At 41.0% G+C, this 24,519-nt stretch overlaps 1 protein-coding gene across 1 annotated transcript; it reads left to right on the forward strand.

Moving 5' to 3' along the window:
• Positions 1–923: 923 nt before the first annotated feature.
• Positions 924–23,007, forward strand: NLRP7 (NLR family pyrin domain containing 7). Its single transcript, XM_039857164.1, has 7 exons — positions 924–2,450; positions 6,346–6,516; positions 8,567–8,734; positions 10,409–10,579; positions 10,888–11,058; positions 12,945–13,112; positions 22,695–23,007. The coding sequence occupies exons 1-7, from the start codon at positions 931–933 to the stop codon at positions 23,005–23,007; spliced, it is 2,682 nt and encodes an 893-aa protein (XP_039713098.1). The 5' UTR covers positions 924–930.
• The last annotated feature ends 1,512 nt before the right edge of the window (positions 23,008–24,519 follow it).

Here is a 24,519-nt window from a genome sequence, read left to right on the forward strand (position 1 = left end):
GGAAAGAACTAATATTATAAGACGGCCTTCCAACCCAGTGAGTGTCCTTTCTGTTTATTGCTAATTTCTTTGACGTTGTTTACAAACTTGTAGCTCTCGGTGAGAGACCTGACACATGGTTTTTGACTCGTTCCTCGGTATTTGGTGTATAAGTACATAATTTCCCCCTTAGTATAGACTTGATAGATTCAATCACTTCCAATAGTGTGTATGTCCTTTTAGCTCCTCTGACAACACAGCTTGGTTAATCGAAAGTAGACTGTCTCTATGAAGCTAAGGGAAGGAAGCCATACACCAAATGTCATTCATGTATTTTATGATGCTATTCATGTAAAATGCCACAAATAATAAACACACAGAGATAGCAAATTAGCAGATGTCAGGGGCTGGGGAAGGGGAAAGTAGGGAGTAACTGGTAAATGGTATGGGGTTTCTGTTTGGGGTGATGAAACTTGGAACTAGATGGTAGTGATGATTGCACAATATTATGAATGCACTTAATGCCACTGAATTGTGCTCTTTAAAACAGTTAAAAATTTTATGTGTATTTTTACCATAATACAAATGAAATAGACTCAAGAATATTTAAAATTTTCCTTGTTTACAATAACGCTTGACCTAGGAAGTAAAAACAACCCTGTGGGTCCAGCTTCCATCCACTGGTATTTTACAAAGTGCACACAAGCACAAAGGATAGGTAACCCAAAGCTGGGAGAAGCAGAAGGGGTCTTGGAGGTTAGAAAATCTAGATAGATGAATTATGCCTTATAGTCATACATTTGACATTTGGTAAAATGCAAGATAATTTGCTTCTTCTAGGTATTCCTCATTTCTGGTCCTTTACAAAGACTTTTCCAGCTGATTGTAATCACTGGCACCCTAACTTTCTCCCATTGCATATCACTACAGAGGAGGAGGAGAGAGAGAAGTATGATGGAGAAGTTTTGGCGTAAAGATGGTGATGGTGTCCACCAGACAATTACCCAGGGAAGCCAAAAGTTGGCGTTATTCTTGAATCCCGAAACACCCACACAGCTAAGGCCACTCACAGTGGTGCTGCACGGCCCTGCGGGCATTGGGAAAACCACACTGGCTAAGAAGGTGATGCTGGACTGGACCCGGGACAGCCTCGCAAAGACCCTCAGCCCAGCCTTCTATCTCAGCTGCAAGGAGCTCAACCGCAAGGGGACGTGCACTTTCGCAGAGCTGATCTCCAAGAACACACCTGATGCACAGGAAGCCCGCCCAGAGGCGCGAGCCCCGGCACAGAAGCTCCTGTTCGTCGTGGATGGTTTCGATGAGCTGAGAGTGCCCTCGGGGTCACTCATCCACGACATTTGCAGCGACTGGAACATGCGTAAGCCGGCGCCCGTCCTCCTAGGGAGTTTGCTGAAGAGGCAGCTATCCCCGCAGGCCACGCTGTTGGTCACCACTCGGCCGGAGGCCCTGCCAGAGCTGCGGCGCCTGCTAGACCAGCCGCTCCTAGTGGAGGTTGAGGGACTGTCGGAGCCAGACAGGAAGGCGAGCATCCTGAAACACTTTGAGGACGAGGGGCAGGCGCTGCGAGCCCTCGCGCTGATGCAGAGCCACCCCGGCCTGTGGCGCCTGGGCGCGGCCCCCGCGGTGTGCGGGTTGCTGTGCGCTTGCCTGAAGCTGCAGCTGGAGCACGGAGAGGACCCTGCCACCACCTGCAGAACCGCCACCGCGCTGCTCCTGCACTTCCTGTGCGGCCAGTTCACGCCGGCTTCCGGCGGCCGCCCTTGCCCGGCCCCGCTGCAGGCCGCGTGCCTCCTGGCCGCCGGGGGCATGTGGGCACGGACATCGGTGTTTGACGCCGAGGACCTGGCGGCGCTCGGGCTGACGGAGGCTGCGCTACGTCCCTTCCTAGATGCGGAGGTCCTGCAGAAGGATGTGGACAGCGTGGGCTGCTATTCCTTCGTCCACCTCAGCATCCAGCAGTTCCTCACTGCCGTGTTCTACATCCTGGAGGATGACGGCGAGGGTGCCAGAGGTCGCCTTGGGGGTGACATCAGGGACGCGCGGGAGCTGCTCTCCAAGGAAGAGAGACTGAAGAACCCTGGCCTGGCCCACGTCGCCCGCTTTTTATTCGGCCTCGCGAACGAGAGGATGGCCGGGGAGTTGGAAACCACGTTCGGCTGCCGGGTGACAACCGGGGTGGCACAGGAGCTATTGAAGTCCGAGCCCTTCTGGACGATGGACCTGAGCGAGGTGATGCGCTGTCTCCACGAGTCTCAGGAGGAGCTGCTCGTGAGGGACGCCATGGACCACGTCACGGAGGTGTCCCTGCGCGTGAAGACTAGAATGGACCTCTTGCACTCGTCCTTCTGCCTCAGGCACTGTCAGAACTTGCAGAAGATCTTGCTGCAGGTAGAAAAGGGGATATTCCTGGAGAGTGACACGGCATTGGAATCAGACACTCCGGTGGAGAGGTAAGAACTGTCACTTCTCGCTCTGCGGGTGCTCTACTGGGAAGGGGACACTCTCCTGTTCCCTCTGGCTTCTGGTCAGTCTTCCTCCTTGCTGGAATTTCTTCCTGCCTGCTCTATATTCTAGGTAGATACCACAATGTTCATATCAGGAATGGAGGCTTTGGAACCTTTAAAAAATTAAATGTATTGGGAGTGACACTGGTTAATAATATTACATAAATTTCAGATGTGCAACTTTATTCCATGGCATCTGTATGCTCCACTGTGTGCTCCCCCCTCCCCACCAAAATCTTTCTCCTTCTGTTTTAGGGTCATAGTTTTCATGTGGGGCATGAGTTCAGGATGAAACATGGAGAGTGCCTGGGGACATCTATTTTCCTCACTACCAGTTTAAAAAAATATAGTTACCATGTTGTATATTACATCCCCATGACCTACTTATTGTATGACTAAAAGTTTGTGCCTTTTGACTCCCTTCACCCATTTCACTCAACCTTTGCTTCTGCCAACCATCAATCTGTTCTTTGTATCTATGAGTTTGGTGTGTTTTTCCATTTTTCTACTTTTTTAAGTTTCTGAGCAGATATTCTTTTTTAAATGTCCCCCCCAGCTTTATTGAAATATAATAGACAATTAGTTGCTCATATTTACATTGTACAATTCAATGAGTGTTTTTCAATTATAGTTGGCATACAATAATATACCAGCTTTAGTTGTACAACCTAGTAATCAGAGATCTACATAACTTGCAAAGCAGTCACCCCACTAAATCTAGTACCCCTCTTCCCCCTTACATGTTACATTACTAACCATCTTCCCGTTGCTACACTCTGCATCTCCATGTCTATTCTGCAACTATCCATTTGTACCTCTTAATCCCTTTGCCTTTTTTCTCACCCTTAACCCCACTCCATCTAGTAGCCCTCAAAATATTCTCTGAGTTTATTACTGGTTTTATTGTTTATTTTTTCTTTAGATTCCACACATACGTGAAATCGTGCGGTATTTGTCTTTCTCTATCCTTCCCATTTCATTCAGCTCTATACCCTCTAGGTCCATTAAGGCAATATCTCTTTCCATCCCATTTCTTTTAGTCTGTGTGTCTTTTAATCTGAAGTGAGCCTTTCGTAGGCAGCATATGTAGGGTTCTTGTTTTCTTATCATTCAGCCACTCTATCTTTTGGTTGAAGCATTTAATTCTTTTCCATTTGAGGTACTTATGATAGGAATGTAGTTATTACCATTTTTATTCATGTTTTTGATACATGTTTTTCTTCTTAAAGACATTTCCTCCAACATTTCCTGTAATACGGGCTTGGTGTTGATAAATTCTTTTAGCTTATTTTTGTCCGGGAATTTATCTGTTCTTTGACTCTAAATGATAGCTTTGCTGGTTAAAGTATTCTTGGCTGTAGATCCTGGGTTTTCATCATGTTGAATATTTTGTGCTGAGCCCTTTTATCCTGCAAGGTTTCTTTTGAGAAATCATCTGACAATTTTATGGGTGCTCCCTTGTAGATAACTAACTGCTTTTCTCTTGCTGCTTTTAAGATTCTGTCTTTGTATTTAAACTTTGGCATTTTAATTATAATGTATCTTGGTGTGGGCCTCTTTGAGTTCCTGGTTTTTAGGACTGTCGGAACTTCCTGGGGTTGTATGTCTATTTCCTTCATCAGGTGAGGGAAGTTTTTCATCATTATTCAAATAGCTCTTCAACATTTTGTTTTCCTTCAGGTACCCCTATGACACAAATATTTTTACATTTAATAGTGTCCCATAGGCTCCTTAAATTATTATTATAGTCTTGGCTTCTTTTTTCTTGCCATTCTGATTGAGTGTCCTTGGCTTCCCCATCTTCTATATCAGTGGTTTGACCTTCTTTATTCACTGGGTTTTTTTCCATCTAATATACTCTTTATCTAAGATAATGTGTTCTTCATATCTGACTGGTTCCCTTTTATAATTTCCATTTCCATTTTTATATTTTTTATCTCTTTGTTAAAGTTCTCACTGAATTCATCTATACTTCCCCTAAGTTCATTGAGCATCTTTATAACCAGTGTTTTGAACTCTGCATCTGTAAGATTGCTTGACTCCTGGATTTATTATTCCTGGATCTCTGTTCTGTTCTTTCATATGCTTTCTGCTTCTTTGCCTTCCCATTTTGGCTGCCTTTCTGTGTCTGTTTCTACGTACTAAGCAAAGCTCCTAAGTCTCCCTGTCTCAATAGCATGGCTTTGTGTAGTAGGTGTCCAGTGGCACAGTCCTGAGAAGGGTTCAGCTGCATGCCAAGTTTAGCCCCAGTGTCTGCCTCTCTGGGCCACCTGTTAAGATTCAGCAAGCAATCCACAGATGCTGTGCTTATAATTGCCTCAAAAGGCCATGCCAGTAACTGAGGCCAGCTGCCACTAGTGTGAGTCGAGGCTCTGCTCAGCAAGGAGCACCTGACTCGCTGAGGATACACCTCGATATGGCTTAGGTGGGGCCCCGAGCTGGGAGAGGCAGAGTTCAGGGAATCCTCTGGGCGGAGCAACCTCTGTTATTCAGTTTGATGACGTCTCAGCTACGACAGCGCTGTGTCAGCTCCTTGGGAGTGGGGAGGGCTCAACAGAGGAACAATGGATACCCCTGGCACTTCTGTCTGGGAGAGACCCTAGCCTCTGGCCCTCATTCTGACAACTCAGTGTCCCCATGTAAGTCCCTGGTGCCCCCTGTGCAGCTGAACTAGTGCTGGTGCTCAGAGTGAGCAGGTCCATCACTGCAAAAGTCCATTTGCAGACATGGCCCCTTTAAGAGGTGTCTGCAGCTACTGTTGCCTCTGTCCTGCTCAGCTGCTCGGGATGGGCAACCTCATGTCCTAGCCCTGTCCTACTTCAGCCATTGCAGGGTGAATTCTTAGTCCTCTCCCTAGTTGTATGGCTTGTTTACCTAGATCCCAGGTGATTTTCCTTGCTGTTTGCTTCTTGTTTCCATCAAAACTTTGATTTAGTCGCCAGAGGGATAAACAGAGCCTCTATCATCTACACCATTTTTTCTCCTCCTTCCTGTTTTTAAATTTTTAATTTTTAAAAAGGATTTCACATATAAGTGAGATCATATAGTATTTGTCTCTGCCTGCCTTATCTCACTTAGCATAATGTCCTCAAGGTCCATCCATGTTGTGGTAAATGGCAGAATTTCCTTCATTTTTATGGCTGAATAATATTCCATTGTATATGTCTACCGCATTTTCTTTATTCAGTCATCCATTGATGGACACTTATGTTGCCTCCATGTCTTGGCTGTTAGGAATAATGCTGCCTCACATAGGGTATAGATATCTTTTTGAGATGGTGATTTTGTTTTTTTCAGATAAATACCCAAGAGTGGAAATTCTGGGTCATACAATCGTTCTATTTTTAACTTTTTGAGGAACTGCCATACTGTTTTCCATAGTGGCTGTACCAATTTACATTCTCACTAATGGTGCACAAGTGTTTCTTTTTCTTCACACCTTGCCAACACTTGCTACCTCTTGCCTTTTTGATCGTGGCCATTCTGACAGGTGTGAAGTGATATCTCATTGTGATGTTGATTTGCATTTCCCTGATGAAAAGATGGTGTTGAGCTCCTTTTCATGTATCTGTTGGCCATCTGTATATCCTCTTTGGAAAAATGTTTATACAGGCCCTCTGCCAATTTTATAATTGGACTTTTTTTCTATTGAGTTGTTTGAGTTCTTTATATATTTTGGATATCAAACCCTTATCATATATGATTTGTAAACATTTATTCCCATTCTGAGGGTTGCTTTTTTACTTTGTTGACAGTTTCCTTTGTGGAATGACCTACTGGTTGTCATTACTTTTCCCATAAGCATTTTTAACAGGTGCTCTTGTCTATCACATTCTCCTAGGTCACAGCAAGACCATCATGCTCTTTGTCTCTGGACAGATCTTTGTTCTGTGTTCCGTTCAAATAAGAACCTGAGCTTTCTGGATGTGGGTCAAAGCTTCTTGAGTCACTCCTCCGTGAGGATTCTTTGTGAGCAGATCACCCATGTCACCTGTCATCTCCAGAAAGTGGTGTAAGTAGAAGCTCATCTTGTAATGGCTGTTCCCAGGTCTTTTTTTTAATGTGAGAACGATGTTGGAATGCCAGACCAGGCTCCAATTAGCCAGGTGCTCAGAATACAAAGAAATGAAATGGTTCTCATCCTTAAATGTGTCTAATGCGAGGATTATATATTACATCGAATCTTTTTTATGAAATCTGGCCAAGAGTCCGGAAGTCTGCAAACATCCACTATAGGTGCATCTGGATCATATGACAGTAAGTCGTTGTCATAAAATCTGGCCAAGAGTTCAGGTGCTCCCATGCATCTGCTATGAGGCATGTTTGAAACTCAGCCCAAAGGAAACAGGCAGATACATCTCAGAAGGAGACCTGAGTGGGAACTGGGGAGATAATCCAGAGATGAAAGTTTCAAATACATACACAAGAACATGTCAGTGAGGCAACAAAGAACTTATAATGAGTGTATGGAGTGGGGTTGAGAAGTGAGTCTGGATAAGGATGGCTCTGGCAGATGTGAATGCCGATGTGGGCCATCTTGGCAGGTGACTATTAGGATGCCCTTTCCAACCAATATATGTTCAGGGGATAAACTTTATAAGTTTTGTTCAAAACTATATACACATACTTTGTGGAAAATTTCCCCTAAGCCGACATGTCTTAGAAGCCTTAATGAAGCCCCTGAAAATGTAGTACTATTAACTTGGAACTAATAGCTATGCCACACATCAACTGACTGTACCTGCTGATGTCAGGTGACAATAGCTTCTCCAAATGCCATAGAATTTGTGTGTGCAAAGCAACAAAATCTAATGCGGGCTGGTGCCAGCAAAGGTATCAATTTCTTCTGTGTAGCCTTGAAAAACTTATACTGCTCTGGTTTGTAAGATGTTACATGAGAAGACATTTGTAATTTGTGCCACTGAGAGTTTAAGACAATTAAGGAAGGGGCTCTGGACAGCTGGTGGCCCCCTCATTATGACTCTGCTGACAATTTAATTTTGAAGCTTCTTTTGGATGAGCCACAGGGAATGCTCGCTGTCTTTAAATGAAGGGTAAAGGGTTGTAAGATCAACTGCGAGTTTAGGGAGAAGAATATTTCACAGCAGAGGGATGTACTACTGCCTGGTTCAGAGGTGCTAAATAGAAACAGGTTAAGAAGCTCTAAAAACAAGTGGAAGTGAGGATCTGAAATAAGAGTTTGCTAGAAGAGGCAGCAATGTGGGTATTGATTGCATCTCAAATTAGGGTACATTAAGCATGCTTTAAAAAGAGGCCCTGAAAGTTTCCTTTCTCCTGTTATCTCCTACTAAGTGCACAGGATAAATTATGAGCTAGCATCATTACTATATACCATAAGGTCAGTTGACTCTTCTGTTGAAGGAGATGGCACAGTTCATGTGCTAGGAAACTTATTTTTTTTAATGCTGAGTTGCTTCTTGAAGCCTACAGTTTGGTTAGGGAAAACCCATATTATATTCCACTTAAGATTTATTTTAATCCCACTTAAAATCCCACAATTATATGCTAGATGACAAGAAAATAAACAAACAAAACAAAACAACTCTTAATGGTTCATGCCTTCGAGAAGTCTGTAATGCATTACTAACTCAGAAACCATAACGTACGTAGTCTAAATCAGAACTGCTTTGTAGAAATGCAGGTGACCATATGAGGGTGTATGGAGAAGTAATTTATTCTTTCTAGAAGATGTCAGTAGGTGTTGACGGGGAGGGGAGGAAGTTTGTGAGCTGAATGTTGAAGGAAATTATATGATGCAAACAGATAAGGAGGGGAATCTGCAGACTAGCATGAGCAGAGACAAGGGTGTGCCAAGCCCTTAGCTATCTCACTCTCTTCCCTCCCATCACCACCTTCTACTTCCATCCATAGTCCCTCCTTTTTCCCTTTCCAGCTGTCATTCCACTGACTTATCCTTCAAGTCAGCATATCAGACCATCTTCCCCTTTCCATTTTGACTTGATAGCTCATCTTACCAGGTGTTCACAGCACCAGCCATCCATAGCACCCAAGACAGAATCCCTCTTTTTTATTTTTCCTAGGATTAAAAATGTCTCCCCTGCTGACGCATATGGGGACTTCTGTCTGGCTTTCGTTGGTAAGAAGACCCTTACTCACTTAACCCTGGAAGGCAGTGTCCACAGTGATAAGATGCTGCTGCTGTTGTGTGAGACTCTGAAACACTCTCAGTGTAATCTGCAGTATCTGAGGTAGATCTCATGTCATCACTGTTGTCAGCACCAAAAGGGTGCTGTGAGCTGTGCAGTGCTGCCGGGTGAGCTAGATGGAAGAGGGTGCCACTCTGATGGGACATCATGCTGTAGGGGGAGCATATTCTCAGAAGAGCCTGTATGGGGTTTCAGCCTCTGCTTTTTCCCCATCCAGCACTGAATTGTCCTCTGCATTGAACACTGAGCCCAGAATGCAAAGAGACACCTCGAATTTTGTGTCATCCTCTAGCTTAGGGACTTGGTATTTTAGGCTGCATGTTGCCTTCCTGCTGTGATTCAGAGCAGCCATCGACCCTAACCAGCCACTCACTAATGCTGTAGAAGCATTGAAAGCCCAGGTTCCTGGGGGCTCATGGGTTTGAGCCCCTTCCTCAGTGAACCCCATAATGAGTGACGTCTCTGATTATCACCCATCTTTAGCATACCACTTTTTCCCCTTGACTCAGTTGAGTAGAAACCTGAGGTTCTGGCTACTGGCACAGGTTTGTGATTTGGAAATGACCTCAAACCCTTGCTGATCTGTATGCAGAAATGGTAGTGTTTATCATTATTGATGATTTCTGATGGTGCTGTTTGTCATTTATTTGGAAAAAACATCTGTTACTCTAAAGTTCTGATAAATGACATTTCTAAGTGGATACACTGAGGCTCCAAAATGACAAATGGCTGACATGGAATTTACAACTTATGTTCACATGATTTGAGACAGTTTACATGCCACCTTGTATTCCAGTTACTTAAGTAAACTCATGATGTCCTTGAAATAGATGAAGCTCCAAGGGAAGAAAGGCACTCACTTAAGTATTCCAATTTTACCTATGACATGCATCCCAGAATATGGGCACAGGATATTGATGGATTATATTCTTTATTTGCTTGACATAAAGATATTGTTTCTTCCCAAAGTACAAATAGGGAAAAAAGAGAATGTCACAAAGTTTAAATCACTTGCAAAGATTTGGGGCATAGTAAAAGACAGAATCACGATCCAAACAATAAGCTTGTCCTAGTGTCTTACACTCTGATTTACATCTGTAAGGGTAGCTGGGTTTCTGAGCCTAATAGAATGTATTAATGGGTTGCCCCAATGTTCCCCCGAATAGCCATGTCACTTTTATATTGCCACCAACAGAAAGAGTTCCAAATTATCCTTATTTTTGCTGCACTTAGACTCAATAAATTTTGGACCTCACTGCCTAATGCTCAAATTTTATCTCCTTGTTTTAATTTGCATATTCCCTAGTAATTTATGAATTTGAACTTTTTGAGTATCAGGCCTCAATGTTTCTTCCCCTACAGAATCACATATCTAGGTCTCAGTGAGATTAGGACAGACTCAGGCAGGGAAAGTCATCATATTAAAAAAAAAAGTTGGATGTGAAAAATAGCAGGTCGTGTTGGTGAAACTCCACACAGAATTGCATCACATGTTTTTTCTCCTAGAGATGAGGCTAGATATTGATTGAATGGTCAGATAGATGTTTGAAGATGCCAAGGGGATTAACTCTCTCCAAAAATCAGGCTGGGATTGGATACACACTGGAGTAGAATGAGATGAAAACCAAGGACATAATCTTCAAGAAGCATAATAAGATGACAGGGTCTTCCTCTCTGTCTTCCCAGAAGAATGACTTGTCCCCATGTATCCCACAGGTTGGGGCCTTGTTCTAACATCCCTCAGCAGTGGGATGATTTCTCCTTGGCCCTCAAAATCAACCAGTCCCTGAAGTACCTGGACCTCTCGGCCAGTGAGCTGCTGGATGCAGGAGTCAAGTTGCTGTGTGCCACTCTAAGACACCCAAAGTGCTTCCTGCAGAGGCTGTCGTAAGTCTCCTTCTATGGAGCATCTTCATTTTAGATCTGGGTTACCTAGAGAAGAGTGAGGTGACACCAGACTTTCAGGGCAACCCATATGGGATCTCCTTTTGGTGCAGACACCTGGTTCTCCTTTCTTGGCCCTAGACAGATGACTCATGCAATTTCTTTGCTCTTCTTTTGTTTCTGGTCCTTCATGGCTTTGATCACCAGCTCAAGAAAGAGAGGGTGTAGGATTAACAAGAAGGGATGTCAGCTGAGAAGTTTGGGCTTTGGAAATGTTCTCATGGTCTTGTTCAGATGTGGTGCTTTTGCAGGTTGGAAAACTGTCACCTTACAGGGGCTTGTTGCAAGGAACTGTCTTCTGCTTTGATTGTCAACCAGAGTCTGACACACCTGTGCCTGGCCAAGAACAACCTTGGGGATAGTGGGGTGAAACTCTTGTGTGAGGGCTTGAGTTACTCCGAATGTCAGCTACAGACCCTGGTGTAAGTCCCTGCTGTGTGTATGTGTGTGTGTGACATGTAGGACAGATGAGACTGTTTAATAACTCTACTTGAATGAATCTGGCCAGATCCTGGTATAGATTATGTAAGAACATGTAGAAACAGGTGTTAACATCTGCCTGCCTTTCAGAGTTTACCTTCCGGCCTTTTCCTATTCTAGGAAGTTGGTTTAGGCAATTGGTTCTGAGGTCTGCCGTTTTGTGTATTTTCTGAGTCCCTATGGCATACTTCTCCCTGAAGTTGGGAATGGATTGAGTTATATGTTTCTGTAAAGAGCCAGAAGGTAAATATCTTAGGCTTTGTGGGCCATTTGATATCTGTTCCTGTTGTCCAATTCTGCCATGGTCATGTGAATGTGTAAAGGAATGCATGTTCCAATAAAATGTTATTTACAAAAACAGGTGGCGAGCTGGACTTGACCCAGAGGCTGTAGTTTGCTGACCTTGTCACATGGGAACAAGCCCAGCACAAACTACCTGTACCCATTAGACTCACAGGTGAAAGAGCAACACTCAAGAGATAGTGTGGAGTTGGGGACCTGCTTCTGTTCAGAAATTCTATCTGGCTTTGATTTCTCTGGGGGGTGTTGCTGTCCTAGAAAACCTGTCTGCCAGTTATCTCAATAGCTTCCAGCCATGCCCCAATCATTTAAGACTAAAAAGGAAAAATGAGTATTCAGCTTCTAGGAGCTGATAGAGAAAATAAAATGATTGCATCTCTACCTAAATAATATTCATTAGAAGAAATAAAATTTCATATATGATATTGCTATGTAGATGGCTCTATTTAAAAGATAGTTTATTAAGGCATCTAAACAATAATAAAAAAATATCTGGAGCTTTTTAAGTACTTAGTATCAGGGACTCTACTAAAGTTTATAAGAATTCTCTTTTTAATACTTACAACCATGTGTGATAGTTACCTTTATTTCAGTTTTACTAATTAGAAAACCGAGGCTTCACCACTTAGCTTGCCCATAGTAGGTATGAAGCCCCCTCTATAAACAGAGTTGTCAATGATTATTACTTTAAATATGTAAAGTTGATGTTGGACCAAGATTCCATTTTGTAGGCTGCTCGAATGTAAATAATCTTAGACTTTGTTTCAGTTTCCCTCCCTAAACTCCGCAGGTTCACGTGTGATTTTAGGATTTTTGCATGATACAAAGCATGGCGTCTTTGGGCCCCTTATATTCATCTGCTCTTTGTCATGTCCCTTCACGTTCTCTAGCTTCTGTTGCTATGATGCCGGCATGAGGCTATTAGGGTCAAATTCAGATTCACCTGCCTGAATGTGCCATGTGACCACCCTTCTCTGGGGTCTGGCCTCCTCATCAGGAGAGTTTGTAGAAGTCTAAACTTGTAAGAGAGTCTATAGCATTTAAATTAGAAACTCAGCCACTAAGACACCAGGAATGTTGAGCTTCTGGGTGCACCCCAATTCTGCCGGGGCAATTAAATACAAGACTTAAAATAAGAAATAAAAAAAATAAGGAGAATGGAATCTCAAAGACCTAACCGTGCAGAAGATAAGTGAGGAAGACTCAGATTCAGCTTTGAGTCTGTCTGAACCCAGAACCTGAGCTCTTGACCTATACAATATGCTGCCATTTGAGGAAAACCTGTATCTAAGGAGATGTGTGTGTTTCTTTGTAATAAAAGGTGGCAATCAAAGGCCAGTTTCACCCACTACCACCTAGGCAGAGTGGAAATAATATAATCACCATTCCATTTGTACGTTGTTATGAATAAGCCTACGTGATAGCATATGGCTTGAGGTAGGAGATGTGTGGTAGTATAAGTGACAGCCACTTCACAAGGCATGTGTCACAGAGGGATAACGGACTTCTCTTATGATTGTCCTTGTAGGTTGTGGTGCTGCAACATAACCAGACGTGGCTGCAAACACATCTCAAAGCTTCTCCAAGGAGACTCCAGCCTGACACACTTGGACCTGGGCTTCAATCCCATAGCTACCGGACTGTGGTTTCTCTGCGAGGCTTTGAAGAAGCCAAATTGTAACCTCAAATACCTGGGGTAGGTGTTTTTGTTCTTTTTAAAAGGAGTTTGAAACTAATCTCTGAGATATTTTGGGGTCTAGACTGTAATAGTATCACTCCTGGTCCAGTTTTAGGAGCAAACTCCTACAGAAATTGCATACAAGTAACTGGGTGCTTACAGAGTTGTTCAGAGGGCCTGAAGGAGTGGGATGTAGATGGGATGGCTTCCAGTGAAGTGGATTTCAGGAGTGTACTGCTTCTGCTGGGTCCAGTGATTAGAACACAGGAGGCTGTCCCAGCTTAGGACCCAGGGAACTATAGATGAAACTACCCTCAGGAAATGTAGTGTTTCCATCAAAAAGATGAAACTTTGCTTCACTTTCTCTTCCAAGTCTCAGTCAAATGCATTTCACTGATGAAAACTACTTTGCAACAAGAACCCTAAAGGAAAGAGGATCTGGGTCATGTACATACTTCCTTAGCTTTGCAGAGACCAGAAAGAACACTAGGACATATGGGGTGCTTTTGTTTTCTATCATGGCTGTACCTGAGGACTCTTAAAAGCCTCAATGGCCAGGCTTCCCCCAGATGATTCCAATATTAACTCAAGTTTGAGCTCCCCTAAGTTAGAAGTTGGAGAAGATACTGAGCAAGCATTTTCACAGCATCCAAAGAGTGGGGCTCATCTTTCTCGATGGCTGAGCAAGGGCCCAGCACCACAGCAAAGGCATGAAATAGGGGTTCTAACATCACAGTATGGTTCAGATCCCATCTGATATGTATTAGCTGTGACTTTGGACATTCAATTTTCCCCTTATGGAATGAACAATTCATATATATGTAATAAATATATATATAATAAATATATATATAATACATATTTAATAAATCTCCTATTTATTAAAGAAAATGAATTCTTAATCAAAACATTCCCACAAAGACAAGTGATCAGATGGCTTCACTGGTAAGTTTTATCATATTTTTAAAAAATTAAGATTATTGGGGTAATATTGGTTAATACAATTATATAATTTTCAGGTATACATTATAATTTGACATCTGTATATTCTATTGTGTTTACCACCCAAAGTCCAGTTTCCTTCAGCTACTATATATTTGACCCCCTTTACCCCATCTACCTCCCCCCTCGTCTCCTACCACACTAGTAACCACTAGTCTATAGTCCATGTCCATGAGTCTCTGTTTGTCCTGCTTATTTGTTGCTTTTAGGTTTATATCCCACAAACAAGTGATATCATGTGATTTTCAACTTTTTCAGTCAGGCTTGTTTCGCTTAGCATGATTATCTCGAGGTCCATCCGTGTTGTTGCAAATGGCAGCATTTCATCTCTTCTTATGGCTGAGTAATATTCCATCGTATATATGTACTACAGCTTCTTTAGCCAATCATCTATCGTAGGGCACTTTGGTTGCTTCCATGTTCTGGCCACTGTGAATAATGCTGCTATGAACATCGGTATGCAAATATCTTTTCGGATATGAGTTTTCAAGTCTTTGGGGTAAATACCCAGTAGAGGGATTGCTGAATCATATGGTAGATCAGTTCTTAGTTTCTTGAGGAATCTCCATACTGTTTTCCATAGTGGCTGTACCAATTCACAGTCCCACCAACAATGTATGAGGGTTCCTTTCTCTCCGCATCCTCTCCAACATTTGTTACACTTGTCCTGTTGATTATAGCTATTCTAACAGGTGTGAGATGGTATCTCATTGTGGTTTTGATTTGTATTCCCCTAATAGCTAGCAACGTTGAGCATCTTTTCATATATTTGATGGCCATTTGTATGTCCTCTAGGGAGAAGTGTCTGTTCAGGTCCTCTGCTCATTTTTTGATTGGATTATTTGTTTTTTTTGTTGTAATTGAGTTGTATGAGTTCTTTGTATATTTTGGATACTAGGCCCTTATTGGAGGCATTGCTTGCAAATATATTTTCCCATTCGGACAGTTCTCCTTGTTGACGATTTCTTTTGCTGAGCAGAAGCTTTTTAGTTTGATGTAGTCCCATTCATTTATTTTAGTTTTACTTCCCTTGCCTTTGAGGTCAAATTCATAAAATTCTCTTTAAGTCCAAGGTCCTTGAGTTTAGTGCCTATGTTTTCTTCTATGCATTTTATTGTTTCAGGTCTTATATTTAGGTCCTTAATCCATCTTGCATAAATTTTGGTGTGGTGATAAACAACAGTCTAGTTTCATTCTTTTGCAGGTGGCATTCCAGTTTTCCCAGCGCCATTTATTGAAGAGGCTTTCCTTTTTCCACTGTATGTTTTTGGCTTGTTTGTCAAAAATTATTTGCCCATGTAAATATGGGTTTACTTCTGGACTCTCGATTCTGTTCCACTGGTCTGTGTGTCTGTTTTGCTGCTAATACCATGCTGTTTTGATTACTGTCGCTTTGCAGTATAATTTAAAGTTGGGCAGAGTGATGCCTCCAGCCTTGTTCTTTTTTTCTCAGGATGGCTTTGGCAGTTCGGGGTCTTTTGTGCTTCCATACAAATCTGATGACTTTTTGTTCTATTTCTTTAAAAAAATGCCGATGAGATTTTGATGGGGATTGCATTAAATCTGTATAATGCTTTAGGTAATATGGTCATTTAACTATGTTGATTCTTCCAATCCAAGATCACAGAACATCTTTCCATTTCTTTGTATCTTCTTCGATTTCTTTTAATAGGGTCTTATTAAATTTCATTAAATTTCATTGTTTCATTAAATTTATTCCTAAGTATTTTTTTGTTGTTGCAATTGCAAAAGGAATTATTTTTTTCACTTCATTTTCTGACACTTCATTATTAGAGTATAGGAACGCTATGGATTTTTAAACATTGATTTTGTACCCAGAAACGTTACTGTATTTGTTTCTAGTAGTGTTCTTGTGGAGTTTTTAGAGTTTTCTATATAGAGAATCATGTCATCTGCAAATAGTGACAATTTGATTTCTTTGTTTTCTATTTGGATACATTTTATATTTTTCTCTTGTCTGATTGCACTTGCTAGGACCTCCAATGTTATATTGAATAACAGTGGTGATAGTGGACAGCCTAGCCTTGTTTCTGATCTTAGAGGGAAGGGTTTTAGTTTTTCACCATTCAGTATAATGTTGGCTGAGAGTTTGTCATATATGGCCTTTATTATGTTAAGGTACTTTTCTTTTATACTAATTTTAAGTGTTTTGATCATAAATGCATGCCATATTTTGTCGAATACTTTCTCTGCATCTATTGATATGATCATATAATTCTTATTTTTTAATTGGTTTATGTGGTGCATCACATTAATCGATTTGCGTATGTTGAACCATCCCTGTGCCTCTGAGATGAAGCCCAGTTAATTGTGGTGTGTAATATTTTTAATATATTGCTGTATTCAGTTCGCTAGTATCTTATTTAGGATTTTTGTATCTGTGTTCATGAGAGATATTGGTCTGTAGTTTTTGTGTGTGTGTTATCCTTACCAGGTTTTGGTATCAGAGTACTACTGGCCTCATAAAATGAGTTGGGAAGTATTGCCTCCTCTTCAATTTTTGTATCTGTGTTCATGAGAGATATTGGTCTGTAGTTTTTGTGTGTGTGTTATCCTTACCAGGTTTTGGTATCAGAGTACTACTGGCCTCATAAAATGAGTTGGGAAGTATTGCCTCCTCTTCAATTTTTTGGAAAGGTTTAAGGAGAATATGTATTAAATCTTCTTTGAATGTGTAGTAGAATTCACTGGTGAAGCCATCTGGTCCTGGACTTTTACTTTTTGGTAAGTATTTGATTGTTTCAATTTCCATACTGCTAATCAGTCTACTTAGATTTTCCAGTTATTCTTGATTCAGTCTAGGAAAGTCATATTTTTCTAAGTACTTGTCCATTTCTTCTGGGTTATTAAATTTGGTGTTGTATACTTTTTCATAGTATTCTTGTATGATCCTTTGTATTTCTGCAGTGTCAGCCATAATTTCTCCTTTTTCATCTCTGATTTTATTTGTGTCCTTTCTCTTTTTTCTTTATTGAGTCTAGCCAGGGGTTTGCCAGATTTATTAACCTTCTCAAAAAACCAGCTTTTTGTTGCATTTATTTCTTTTCAATTTTATTTCTGTTCTAATTTTGATTATTCTTTCCTTCTGCTGACTTTTGGCTTCATTTGTTCTTCCTTTTTAGTTCTTTAAGATGAAGCATTAGGTTGTTTATTTGGGCACGTTCTTGTCTTTAGAGATAGGCCTGTAATATGAACTTTCCTCTTATGACCACTTTTGCCATATCCCAAAAGTTTAGATCTGTTGTACTATCATTATCATTGTTTCTATGTATCTCTTGATCTCTCTTTTTATTCTGTGATCCAGTTATTCTTCAGTAGCATGCTGTTTAATCTCCATGTATTCGTGGTTCTTTTTGATCTTTTTTTTCCTGCAGTTGATCTCTAGTTTCAAAGCATTATGATCAGAAAATATGGTTGATATGATTTCAACCCTCTTATATTTGTTGAGGCTATATCTGTGTCCCAGTATGTGGTCAATTCTTGAGAATATTCCATGTGCACTAGAGAAGAATGTATAAGCAGCTGTTTTGGGATGGAAGGCTCTGTAAATATGAATTATGTCCAGTTGGTCTAATGTGTCATTTAAGGGTGTGATTTCCTTATTGATTTTCTTCTTGGATGATCTGGCCATATCCAACAGTGGGGTGTTTAGGTCCCCTACTATGATAGTGTTTCAGTTTGTTTCTCTCTTTAGTTCTGTTAGTAATTGCTTTGCATATTTCGGGGCTCCCTGATTGAGAGCATTGATATTAATAAGTGTTATGTCTTCTTGGTGCATGATTCCTTTTATCATTATGAAGTGTCCCTCAGTATCTTTACCTTTTTTATTTGAAGTCAATTTCATCTGATATTAGTACTGCTACTCCTGCTTTTCTCTGAATGACATGTGCTTGAAATATAATTTTCTACCCTTTCACTTTGAGTCTATATTTGTCTTTGGAGCTGAGATGTGTCTCCTGGAGGCAACATATGGTTGGGTTTTGTTTTTTGATCTATTCTGCAACTTTGTGCCTTTTTATTAGTGAATTCAATCCATTTACATTTAGGGTGATTATTGAAGTATGAAGTCTTCTTATTTTATCTTTTTCTTTCTGGTAGTTTGGTGTTTCCATTGCTTCCTTGTCCTTGTGTTGTTTTCTTTATTTTGGTTGGCTTTTGTGGGTTTTCCTTCTGGTTCCTCTTGTTTTATGTTATATACTTTGGTTCTGAATCTTTGGCGTGTGGTTACCATTATGAATATGTAAATATAGTTATATATATTCAGTCATCCATTTTCTTCTGCATGTACTTTATCTCCATTCCCCTTTGTGAATTTGGATCTTTGAATCTCTTCCTTTTCAGTCATTGTTATCTCAATTTGTTTTTATGTATGCTGAATGTTCATTACTATCTTGTTATAACAATTCTCTTCTTATTATTTAAGCTTATAATGCCCTGTTCTTAGTAAGGGTTGCACTCCTTTGCTTCTATTTGCCTGATAGTCACTTTATTCCTAATTATGTACTCTTTTGCTCATTTTGTTTTTGGTGAACTGACGCTTTTCAGTATTTCCTGTAGTGTAGGCCTTGTACTGGAGAATTCCTTCAATTTTTGTATGCCTGGAAAGGTCTTTATTTCTCCTTCATATCTAAAGGAGAGCTTAGCTGGATAAATTATTCTAGGTTGGAAGTTTCTTTCACTTAATAGCTTAAATATTTGATTCCATTCCTTTCTGGCTTGCATGGTTTGCTCTGAGAAGTCCGAGGATAATCTAATGGGTTTTTCTTTATAAGTTACCATTTTTTTCTCTTTGGCTGCCTTGAGAATTCTGTTTTTTGTCGTTGATTTTTGATAATTTTAATATAATGTGTCTTCGTAAAGGACTTTTGCGGTTGAGATAATTGGGTGTTGTGTTGACTTCATGAATTCCGAGCTCCAGCTCATTCCTTAGATTTGGGAAATTGTCATCCATTGTTTGTCTGAAATTGCTTTCTAATCCCTGTTTTTTTTCCCTGCCCTTGATAATGCCCATTATTATTGTTTCCTCTCCTGATGGTATCAGCTAGTTCTTGAATTTCTCTTTCATTAATTTTCATTCTTCAGTTTCTCTCTTCTTCCTTCTGATTTATTTCTAGATATCTGTCTTCGATATCACTTATCCTTTCTTCCATTTGGTTGACTCTGTTGTTTCCCAAGCTTGCTGTTTCATTTTTCAACTATTGCAGTGTGTTCTTCATCTCCAGAAGTTCTATTTGGTTCTTTTTGAGTGATTCAGTTTCCTTGCTCTGCTCATCTAGTTGTTTTTTCAATTCTTGCAATTTTTTATTTGAGTTGTTTTGGATCTCACTGGGTTTTTTCAGAAGTGCCATCCTGAATTCTGTCATTTAAGTCACATATTTCTATGTTTGCAATTTTATTTTCTGGAGATTTTTCTCTTTCTTTCTGAGCTGCCTTGTCACCTTGGTTGTTCACAGTGTTTAATGGACTATTTTTCTGCCTGGCATTAATGGAAATGTATTCTGCTTTTTCCCAGAAAGAAGATTTATTATATAAAAGTCTCTCTTTAGCCTGTTGCAAAGAAGGCACTTTTCTTCTGGTTTCCAGTAGGTGGTGTCTAAGCCTCTTGGATCCTTGCTTTACATAAAGCTTTAAAAATCAGTTTTTATTTTCTGATAGATATTTAATCATGTTCGCTACCCTCAGTTTCAGTCCCTGCCAGTATTAGCAACAGTTTTGGTAGCATTTGCTCAGATTCCCCTGGGCTCCGCAGTGTTCCATCTCTGAAGGTATGGGGGGAGGGGTCTTCTAAGTTGGGGATTGGGGGCTGCAGCTCAGCCTTGGTTTTTCAATCACAGTTGGTAAAAATCAGCTGTTTCTCTGCTGGCCGCTTCTCTGCTTTCTGCCCTGATGACTGGGCCCTGCAACCAGCAGGCCACGGGGAGCTTGCAACTTTCTCAGGCAGGGCTGTTCAGGGAACTTGACACATGAACTCGCTGGTCTTTCTCCCCTCCTTCACTTCCCCTCCCCCTCCTCCTTCATGGAGCTCCAGAGGCTGTGAGAGGTAGCTTCAGTCTCAGCAGTGTTTGCTCAGATTCTCCTGGGGTTCTGTGGTGATCAGTCCTGGAGGATATGGGGTGAGGGGCCTGCTGGATTAGGAGTTGGGGGCTTCGGCTCAGCCTTGGTTTTGCAACCAGGGCCGGTAAAAATCAGCTGTTGTTTCTCTGTGGTCCTGCCCCACTTCTCTGCTTTCTACCCTGATGACTGGGCCCTGCTGCCGGCTGCATATAAGTTCCAGGCAGGGTTGTTCAGGGAAGTCACTGCACCTTCACCCCTCCTGCTCCTCCTACAGGGAGCTCTGGCGACTGCCAGAGGTAGTTTCTTTATCTCCCAGTCCACTGCCTGACATCTAGGGTTCTGACCTGTAGTAGGTCTTATGTGCAGATCCCACACTCAGACATGCTGGTGTGCAGTTTGGGTGTTTTTTTTGTTAAGTTTTAGATGTTCAGCTTATTGTTGTTTCAAGGGGAAAGATCTGGGGACGTCTCTCACTCTGCCATGTTTTTTCCTCTCTGACAATTCTTTAATCAGAGAGGATAAAAGGTTCATTCTTATAAAAGTACAGTTAGTATATTTGCTGAGTTACAACCTCCTTGTACATTTTTATGTAATGTATATTTTTATATAACAAGCATGTGAATCAATGTTTGTTACCAAGCTCCAGCATGTTCTCTGTGGCTGTGCTTCTTCCCATCTTTCTAACTAGATCCTGTGCTTTCTTCCTCACACTGGTCTACATCACTCAACCAGCCTCTTCAGGTCCTGCCTGCAATGTCTTTGTTCTTACTGTTGTTCTTTTTTTCTGACTAGAGCACCGAGACTGCAGTTTTCAGAGCTATTTGCTAATATTGCACTTCTCACCTAGGTTAATATGGGGGAGAACAGACCAGTTTGGATAGTTGAGAGAACTACTGACTTCTGTTGCAACATGCTGTTTTCTGTAATAAATAATAAATCGATGGTAGCATTATGCTGCCCAATCACTGGAACTATACATTTTTAAAAATTTACTTTTATGGAGGTAAAGAAGAACTACTTTAAAGTGCACAACTCAGTGATATTTTGTACAGTTACAATGCTGTATGACCACTACCACTATCAGTTCTAGAACATTCTCATGATTCCAGATGGAGACTCAAAACCCATGAACAGTTACTCTTCCCTCCGCTAGCCCCTGGCAACCACCAATCTGCTTGCTTTGTCTTGATGGATTGACCTTTTCTATATATTTCATATGAATGGACTCATGTGTTTTATATGTGTGTATGTGTCTATGTGTGTCTGTGTGGCTTCTTTCAGTTATTATAATATTTTCAGGGTTTATCCACATTGTAGCAATTGTAAGTACTTCATTCTTTATATGGCTGAATCATACCCTATTGTATGGATGTACCAGAATTTATTCATTCATTTACTCACTGTAAATTTTGTTTTGGGGAAGAATCAAATCATTTTCTGTGTCTCCAGTGCCTATCATAGTGGCCAGGGCAGCAGCAGGATGATGTGCAGATGGTGCAGTGTTCAGGACACATGGCGGAAGGGTCAGTGTGGCTTGAACCAGCTCGCTAGGCTCTATAGAAGCCTGCCTAAGCTGTATCTACTCTAAGTAGTGCCTCCTTTGTCCTCCACCTGCAATGGCACCTTTAGTTCAGAAGGAAGTCTCTGAGAAACAGATATGGAAGGAGAGCTGTGATGACATATCATGTATTAGTAAAGCATAGTTAACACAGCTTACTGTCGGCCCCCCCACCAAAAACAAAAACAAAAACAAAAACAGTCCAACCCTTCTAATCCCTGACTTTCAGGCTTATGATCCTTCACTCCTCTTTATTTCATACCTGACACTCAGACCATGTGGAAGCATTTCCCTCCCGATACATGGAAGATGACCAACTCCCTGCTCTTCCACTGCTAATGCTCTCATCTGGGCTACCACCTCTCACATGTATGATCTCTGAGCTGGTCTGTGGGTGTTGGTCCTTGAGTTCCTGTAGTTTGTTCTCAACCCATCACCCCAAGGTCTCTCTCCAGCTGGAAGCCAGATGACAGCACTTATGTTTCCAAATACTTGGAAGCTCCCCATGTCACTGCAGATAGAATCTGAAGGCTTTTTACAGTAGCCTGCAAGACCCTACTGGATACCCTTATTAGTTATGAGCCCTCCTTCCACTTCCCCCAGATTGGTGTTTCAGCTACACCATTTCCTTCCCCCCAGTGACCATAATGCTTCACTCTCTGCCTGCCTTTAGGTTTTTATTTCTCACATCTTCCCGATGAGGAATTCACTGACTATCATAAACCTACCTAATATCCTTATCTCTGGCCAAGTTATCCTAATAATTTATCCATTATCCACTGTCTTTAATGCAACATATCCTGATAGCCATTGTCACTAAAATAAGTTCCATGGAAAAAATGCCCTCCCCCCTAATTTCTTCACCACTTGGTCCCCAGCAAGTCTGAGTGTGCTTGTCAACATGGTAGGTTCTGAACAAGAACTTGCTTGGCAAGTGATTTAGCATCTGTCCTCTTTGTCAACAGGCTCTGTGGCTGCTCCATCACATCTTTATACTCTCGGGATCTTGCATCCACCCTCACAAGCAATCAGAGGCTGGAGACTCTGGACCTGGGCCAGAATATCTTCGGGAAGAATGGAATAATAGTGCTCTTAGAGGCTTTAAAACAGAACAATAGCCCCTTAAAGACGCTCAGGCTGAAGATGGATGGTTCTAGTGTGGAAATGCAGATGCTGTTGGAGGAAGTGAAAGACAGCAATCCCACACTGACCATTGATTGTGAGGATTCCAGAACAACTAGGTCCTCGTACTGTGACTTCTTTTCCTCAATGCTCTGAGATAATGCTCTAGCAATTAAATGTCTCTCTGATGATATCTCTTTAATGAAGATTATAGGGTCAAATATTAATTACTGTGCCAAAACAGAACAGAGCACTGGCTTTCACTATCTGGTTTACGGTAAATTCTGCACGAGTCACATACCCACTTTATGTCAGAATTCTGTTATCTTTCACAAGGATGCAAGAATAATAAAAGGCAAAGCACTATGTTTGAAGCTGTGTTTATTAACGTGCCCCAAAGCTAACAGTGTAAACTTTACGGCATACGTAGTCCAGGAAAAAACATTATGAAATTCATAGATGATGGTAGAATTTTTTCCTATATTCTACCCTAGCTCAGGTACTTCTTGGCCTAATTTAATTATAGGCTGATGGGTCTACATAATCAGTGCAGTTCATGGTTTTCTTACTCAGTTTTATGATATTCTAACGTAGGAGTTGATAAGCTTTTTCTGTAAAGGGCCCAATAGCTAATATTTTAGGGTTTACAGTCTATATAGTAACTGTCACAACTCACATTTGCTGTTATAGTGTAAAAACAGCCAGAGACCATATGAGGATGAGAGGGCATGGCTGTGTTCCAATAAAACTTTATTTATGAAAACAAGCAATGGGCTAGATTTGGCCAGTGGGCAATCATTTTCCAACCCTTGCTCTAATCCTGTTGTTGATGAAGCACAGACCTGACCGCATCTGTTTGCTTTAAACTTTCGATAATTCTGTGTATAATCCATTGCCATGAAGAAGAAAGCCCTTCTTGGTTATCCTCAGACTATTGCTTGTAACCACAGAAAAGGCAGCAAAGCTACTTCAGAACTTCCTTTAAAAAAATTAAACAACTCAAGATCACCATTTAGCACTAACTCTTAGGCACAGACAATAGTGAGTGACATTTTCTCTTAATTTTTCCTCCAAACTCCAGAGGTGAGTGATAAGACTGTTTACGTGGTCCCATGTTGATATACATGGGTGTGTGTGGGGGCGGTCCATAACAATATGGGATGTGATCAAAGTCCTGGTTATAAAAACAGTGGCCTAGAGTTAGAGATTTAGGTTGAAGGTAGAAATGACAAAAAAATTTTTTTGTTTTGGATTCAGGATAACATTTTATTTTGGTGAAGTTTTCTCCCCAACATGGCCTTCATTATTGCCATGTCTTTGTAGCCAGTCACTCCTTTCATTCTGGCTGTTGTCGAGAAATTCTCTTTGAATACTAATGTATTTATGCACAAATTTTCTTTCCTTTTATCTCCTAGTTTTTGTTTGTGTGTTTTTTAAAATTTTTTATTTTTCAGTTACAGTTGACATTCAATATTATATATGTTTCAGGTGTACAGCATAGTGGTTAGATATTTACATAATTTACAAAGTGATCTCCCAGTTAATCTAGTACCTACCTGGCACTATACATAGTTATCACAGTATTTCCTTTTATGCTGCTAGGGTTTCAGAATTTTGGGGAGAAAAAAAATTCAGCCTTTATCTCTTTACATATTGTCTTCCGTTTTC

Source organism: Pteropus medius, unplaced genomic scaffold, assembly GCF_902729225.1.
Source record: "Pteropus medius unplaced genomic scaffold, Ma_sr-lr_union100, whole genome shotgun sequence".
NCBI lineage: Eukaryota > Metazoa > Chordata > Mammalia > Chiroptera > Pteropodidae > Pteropus > Pteropus medius.